This window comes from Microtus ochrogaster, unplaced genomic scaffold, assembly GCF_000317375.1.
Source record: "Microtus ochrogaster isolate Prairie Vole_2 unplaced genomic scaffold, MicOch1.0 UNK69, whole genome shotgun sequence".
Classification (NCBI taxonomy): domain Eukaryota; kingdom Metazoa; phylum Chordata; class Mammalia; order Rodentia; family Cricetidae; genus Microtus; species Microtus ochrogaster.
This window is the reverse complement of record NW_004949167.1, coordinates 469882-476988: the sequence shown is the minus strand read 5'-3', so window position 1 is coordinate 476988 and position 7107 is coordinate 469882. Positions and strand designations below refer to the sequence as shown.

The following is a 7107-nucleotide window of genomic DNA, read 5'->3' as shown; positions in this document are numbered from 1 at the left end:
CCTGCCTCTGCCTCCCGAGTGCTGGGATTAAAGGCGTGCGCCACCATCGCCCGGCTAAATTTAATTATTTTTAAATTATACTTTTTTACTTACTTTAAGGGTGTTTATTTGGTTGGTTTTTCGAGACAGAGTTTTTCTGTAGCTTTGGAGTCTGTTCTGGGAATCAGTCTGTAGACTAGGCTGGACTCGACCTCACAAAAATCCGCCTGCCTCTGTCTCCCGAGTGCTGGGATAAAGGCTCATACCGCCACCACCTGGCTATTTTAAGATTTTTTTTGACCCCAGGTGCGATCCCTGGCTGGAAAGGGTGGTTGGATTTGGAATGAGGCAAGAGGAAAAGTCCACGTTGTCCATGATTTGTTCAAATGCAAGTTAGGACAGTTGCTCTGTGCTTCCTGCATCCCCAGTGACTCTTGTTCTCCTACAGCTGGCCTCCCTAGGCCCTCCTGCCCTGCAGTGACAGAATTACCGTTGTTGATGGTCAGCGAGGAGGCCGAAGAGCAAGTCCACCCCACCCGAAGCACGTCTACTGCAAACCCTGGGAATTCAGGTTAGACATGCCGAGCTGTGTGCTCTTATGTTGTAGCACAGGATAGGCAGTTAACACCGGACCTGTCTGGGCACCTGAGTTCAAACCCTTTTTTACCTTGAAGGTAGGTTTCCTCATGGTTATGGACAGTCTTCCCCAATACACACGAGTTTGCAGAAGCCGTTTGCTATGGGTGAGATGTCCTCGCAGCCAGGTTCTTGAGAACAGCCCAGAGTGCTTGTGAAAATGAAGTAGCATATCTTACCTTTTCTGTTTTGTTTTACTTTTTTGAGACAGGGTTTCTCAGTGTGACAATCCTGGATGTCCTGGAACTTGCTCTGTAGACCAGACTGGCCTCAAACTTTTTTTAAGATTTATTTTTATGTGTATGAGTTTTACCTGCAGGTGTGTCTGTGCACCATGTGAAGGTCAGAAGAGGGCATTGGATCCCTTAGAACTAGTCTTATAGATAGTTGTAAGCCACCATGTGGGTGCCGGGAAACAAACCTTGGTGTTCTGCAAGAGCGAATGCTATAACCACTGAGCCATCCTCACCCTGTCTTATTTTGATTCTAGAGAAAATAGCTGCAGAAGCATAGAACATAGGTCAAAGCCAGAGTGGTGTGGCTGTTGCTGTGACCTCACATTAGCCCAGTTAGTACTTCGTGGACTTGTCCATCCAAGAGTCAGACAAAAGGCTGGAGAAGGGGGAGGAGTGTTAGTGAGGTGCTCAGCATGTAAAAGATGACCCGAGCTCCGTTTCCACGTGGCAGAAGGGGGAGGAGTGTTAGTGAGGTGCTCAGCATGTAAAAGATGACCCGAGCTCCGTTTCCACGTGGCAGAAGGGGGAGGAGTGTTAGTGAGGTGCTCAGCATGTAAAAGATGCTTGTCACCAAGTCTGATGACCCGAGCTCCGTTTCCACGTGGCAGAAGGGGAGAACTGACTTCCAGTGCATGGCATGGCACGGACATACACACAAACATTAATTTATAAACAAATAGAAGGCTAGGCATGATGACACATACTTTGATCCCAGCTCTAGAGAGGCAGAGCAGGGCAGATCTCTGAATTTGAGGCCAGCCTGATCTATCTACAGAGTGAGTTCTGGGACAGCCAGGGCCACAAAGAGAAACTCTATCTAGAAAAAAACCCAACCAACAAAAACAAAATAAATAAAAACAAATGGAGTCCACAGAAGGAAGACCAGCACTCAGTGGAGTAGCTAAGTACTACAGCCCAGAGCAGGTAAGTAAAGAGTGACTTCCTCTCTCCCTTAGTTCGGAGGAAATCATGTATTGTGAAGGAAATGGAAAAGATGAAGAACAAGCGGGAAGAGAAGAGGGCCCAGAACTCAGAAATAAGAATAAAGCGAGCTCAGGTGACTCTTGGGAGATGTGGGCACCCTGACAGATAAGCAGTCAACATGTAGCTGGCCCTAGCGTTTCTAAGCCTCCTATTCTTGTATCCTTGAGGCTTACTTGCTTCTTATCAGAACTCAGAAAATAAATGCATAATTTAAAAATTAATCTGAAGATGTTCAGATGAGCCATACTTAACATTGATTGGCCAGTGGGGAAGTCCATCATGTGCTCACAAGGTCCAGCACTGTTGCTGGGCATACCTGCTTGCGTTCCCTCCATCCCCTGTAACCTGTGTAACAGGGCAGATGCAGTGTAGGTGGAGTCTTCTTAGTTGGGTAATTGCTCTGAGGAAAGCAACTCCTGTCTCTGATGCATGCCCAGGCTCCCCTGCTAATCCTGCACCCCAGGACCTCATGCCTGGCTTCTCCGAGTAGAGCCAGGGTTGAGGCCCTCCTCAGCTGTGAAGCTGTTGCCGCCTGGTGTCTTGGGTCTAAGAGCAGCTCGCATGTAACAGTCTGCCTTTGTTCTTGCCTCCAACAGGAATATGACAGCAGCATTCCAAACTGGGAATTTGCCCGGATGATTAAAGAATTCCGGGTTACTATGGAATGTCACCCACTCACTGTGACTGATCCTGTGAGTATACCAGAAAGTCTTCTACCTCCCTACCTGAGCAGGACAGGGAGGACACTGAAGGACAAGGAAAAGGCATGTGTGATCCTCACTCACTCTTGAGTGCTGTCTGGAGAGTTTTCTCTTTTTTTCCACTCCCGTTCCTTCTGTGCATATGTGTGTGGAGTTCCATCTCCTCCCACCTCCCCATCTGTGTCTGTATATGTGTGTTTCTGGGGATTGAATCCAGGACTAGCGTATATCTGAGCACACAGGCCCATTGAGATATATCCCTGTGGGATCCTCCAACACGTTTTTGTGTTTTAATTTTTTTGTTTGCTTACTTGTTTTGGTTCTGGTTTTTTGGGACAGGGTTTCTCTGTAGCCCTGGAGCCTGTCCTGGAACTAGCTCTTGTAGACCAGACTGGCCTAGAATTCATAGAGATCCGCCTGCCTCTGCTTCCTGAGTGCTGGGATTAAATGCGTGTGCCACTACCGCCTGGCTCATGTTTTGCTTTGTTTTTTAAGACGGTGTCTCATGGTTGGAAGATGGCTCAGTAGTTAAGAGTACTTGTTCTTCCAAATTACCTGGGTTTAGTTTCCAGCACACACATGGCGGCTCACAGCCAGCTGTAATTCCTTTCCCTTGGCTCCCATGTTATGCACAGACAGACATGCAGTCGCAATAGCCCTGCACTTTTATTTTTATTTTATTTTATTTTTAAAGATTTATTTATTTATTAGGCACCAGGTCTCATTACAGATGGTTGTGAGCCACCATGTGGTTGCTGGGAATTGAACTCGGGACCTCTGGAAGAACAGCTAGTGCTCTTCCCCTCTGAGCCATCTCTCCAGCCCAGCCCTGCACTTTTAAAAAGGTCTCACTCACTATGTAGACCAGACTGGCCTGGAACTTGCTGTGTAGACTAAGTTGGCTTTAAACTGCCTGCCTTGCCTCCCAAGTACCAGGATTTACAAGTACATACCACTACATCCACTTAAACGTTTTTCTTTTAAATTCTGTTTGTTTAAACCATGAGGAGGGTACTTGAGCACATTCCTATATGGAATTTGGAGGATAGCTTCCAGGAGTCAGTTCTCTACCATGTGGGTCCTAGGGATTGAACACCAGCCATCAGGTTGGTGTAGGGAATCTACCTGTACCTGCTGAGACAGCTCACTAGCTTGTCTTTTCTTTTTTTTTTTTTTTTTTTTTTTTTCCCTTCCACCCTTGAGATAGTCTCAATGTATGTATACCAGGATTACAGGTATATGCTGTGAAACTTGGCCTTTTTAGAAGCAAAAACCATTCTGTGTGTGCATGCCTGCCGTGGCACACATGCAGAGACCAGAGGGCAGCTTACTGGAGTTGAATCTCTCCTATCATGTTGGTTCTAGGGATGGATCTCAGATCATCAGGCTTGACAGAAGCGCCTTTACCCACTGAGCCATCCAGTCAGCTAGTTGTTTTGTTTTTTCAAGACAGGGTTTCTCGGTGTAGTCCAGGCTGTCCTGGAACACACTTTATAGACCAGACTGGCCTTGAACTCCCAGAGATCCGCTCCCCTCGCCTCTGTCTTCTCTTCAGAGTTCTAGGATTGAAGGTGTGTTCCACCACTGCCCAGGGTCAGCTAGTTTGTTTCATTGGTCAAGGCTCAGATGAGACTCCCTGCTGCAGGCTGGCCAGACTGCTAAGAACCAGTAGACTGTGAAGGTAGCGGAGTAAGAACCAGGAATTTAGAACAGCTTTCTTGTTCTCTAGAGTGGTTAACAGGGAGACTGAGGTCCGAGCATCAGATCTCATCCTCTCTTGCTAGGGCCCAGAGAGGGGTTGAGGGTGGTTTTTGGTACTGTCTGACCTTCCTTGTCTCCTCATCCTCCTGCAGATCGAAGAGCACAGGATCTGCGTCTGTGTTAGGAAGCGCCCGCTGAATAAACAAGGTGAGCTGTTTAGTTAGAGGCATCGGACTGACTGAAAGGAAGAGCCCATGTTTAGGAGCAGCCCCTGAAATATTCTCCTTCTGCAGAACTGGCCAAGAAAGAAATCGATGTGATTTCTGTTCCCAGCAAGTGTTTCCTCTTTGTGCATGAACCAAAATTAAAAGTGGACTTGACAAAGTATCTGGAGAACCAGGCGTTCTGCTTCGACTATGTCTTTGATGAAACAGCTTCTAATGAAGTTGTCTACAGGTTAGTCCCTTTAGTGTCTTTTCTTCCTCGTGTCCACTTTCTCCCCCATCACTTTCTCTTTGTGACATCAGACACTGAGCTCCTCCCTGGCCTGTTGTGTTTTATTTGTGTTGACTAAGATTTCTGTCCTGCCTGGTTCCCATAGTCATTAAATCCCAAAGGAATCACACAGAGGTCTACATTAATTATATTGTCCTATTAATTAATTAGATTGGCCTAGTATCTCAGGCTTCTTATTAACTCTTATATTAGCCCATAAATCTTGTCTGTTTTAGCCATGTGGCTTGGTACCTTTTTCGGGGAGGCAGTCACATCTTGCTTGCTCTGTGTCTGGCTTCCTTTCTGTCTGGGTGACGACTGCAGACTGAAACTTCCCTCCTCCCAGAATTCTTGTTGCCCCGCCTCTACTTTCTTCCTGGTTGCCCAGCCTATACTTCCTGACTGGCTACTGGTCAACCAGCGTTTATTTAAAATCCAAGTGACAGGGTAGAGGCCATTGTCCCACAGCATTATTGGACCAGCTCTCTGATCCAGGGGCTCTGGCCATGTCACCAGAATGCTGTAGCAGCCCAGTCTTGCTGACTCGCGAGTGAACTATTACCCACTGTACTCAGGTCCATGGGTGGGTGTAGGGGAATGTCATACAGTAGTGGTACTGGAATATCCTGACTGTCTGGAAGCCAGGATATACTTAGAGCTGCAATAGGACAGCTAGGAGGCCGGAGCTGCAATGGGACAGCTCAGCCCTGGAGGAAAGGGGTCCTGACTATGGGGGGGCTAGGATACCTGAAGCTGGGGTGCAGTGGGGGATGGTCTCCCCACAGGGTATAGAGATTCTGCTCTTCTCCTGGAGAGCTGCTACAGCTGAGTTCTGCTCTGTTCTCTTACTGGAGCGTTCTAGCAGAGCTCTCTGCTGCTTCTCTGGCCCGAAATGTTTCTTCTGCTAAAGGGAAGACCCTTGCAGAAATCTAGCAATCTCCTCCTGCTCCAGCGAAGGCCTTGCTGAGGCCCCCTAGCAGGCACCTCAGGGGACGTCATAGCCAGGTTCTTCTCTGCACCGGCTAATGAATCGTCACCGAGACTCTTCTGAGAAAGAGATTTTTCAGGGGAAGGAGGAGTCCAGGAGAGTGGCTGCCTCTGCCACTTAGTGACAGCTCTTAACTGAACCGGTGGAGAGTCTTATATAGGGCTTCTCAGGGAGCGAAGTCTTCCCAGGGAGAAGGGGATTGGTTATTTTCCCCCTGCTTAGGGATTGGTCAGTTTAGCTGGTCAGGGGCAGAGCTGGCTCTGACTTTCCAAACTGTTTCTTTTACTGGTTCTTTTTAGCTTTTTGACTCTAATCTTAGAACCAAGGTATATTTCTTTCACTGGCTCTAATTCTAGGGACAAAGTGTGTTTCTTTAACACTAGCTTCAGAGCCAGGGCACGTGTCTTTAGTCCTGAGTTCAGCGATAAAGATGTTTCTCTCCCTGGCCCAGGTCCCAAATACAGGTTGTGTTTCTTTCTCGGACTCTGGATTCAGAGTCTGGGTGTTCAGTGATTGGTCGATTTCCTGCTCCAGTTGTCTTTCCCCTACAGTAGCTACCAGGGGTTCTTCTAGTTGTTGGGGCAGAATCTTATTCTGTAGCCCAGGCTAGCGTAGATGTGTCTGTGTTACTCAGGTGACATGACAGTCCTGCCTCAGGCTTCCAAGGGCTGAGATTACACCTTCCAAGTGGCTTACACAGCTACCTCATGACCTAAATGAGTTTAGCAGACAGGTGACGTCAGATCTTCTCTGCCCAGTATCCCACTCAGCATTTATGTATTTATTTTTTTGTTATACATGTTTTTAAGACAGGGTTTCTCTACGTAGTACTGGAACTTGCTCTGTAGACCAGGCTGGTCTAGAACTCATAGAGATCCACTTTCATCTGCCTCCCAAGTGCTGGGATTAAAGGTGTGCACCCCCACTGGTGGTGGCAGTGGTATGTGTTTGCGCATGTGCACACACGTGCATGGTTATGTCATGGCGTGTATGTGGAAGTCAGAACAACTCTGAGAAGTCAGTTTTCTCCCTCCACCATGAGTGCAGAAAGCACTGTTATCAGCCCAGCCATCTCTCCAGCCTTAAAGGGTTTGGGTTTGTCATTTTCTTGTTAAAGAGGTTTGGTGGTCCATTCCTATACTTCTAGCCCAGGGGAAGCTGAGGCAGAATGGTCTTAAATTTAAGACCAGACAGTGCTTCATAGAATTTCATCTTGGTTGCTTATGCCTATAAGCACGTGAGAAACTGAGCCAGGAGGGTCTCTGGATTTAAGGCCAGTCTAGGCTGCATTTTGAGACTCAAACTATGACAAAGACCCTATGTAGTTCACAAATGCAATATTTTAGGTCTGTGTGTCCTCTGCCCTTTGTTTTTTTGTTTTTTTTTT

At 47.3% G+C, this 7107-nt stretch overlaps 1 protein-coding gene across 1 annotated transcript in view; it reads left to right on the top strand.

The window, feature by feature from the left end:
• Kif2c (kinesin family member 2C) overlaps positions 1–7107 on the top strand; it is a 27025-nt gene that overhangs the window by 10051 nt on the left and 9867 nt on the right. Inside the window, exons 6-10 of the mRNA XM_013354775.1 lie at positions 428–550; positions 1808–1908; positions 2432–2527; positions 4390–4444; positions 4531–4693. Of these exons, the coding sequence (XP_013210229.1) occupies positions 428–550; positions 1808–1908; positions 2432–2527; positions 4390–4444; positions 4531–4693 (538 nt within the window). The remainder of the gene's footprint in view (positions 1–427; positions 551–1807; positions 1909–2431; positions 2528–4389; positions 4445–4530; positions 4694–7107) is intronic.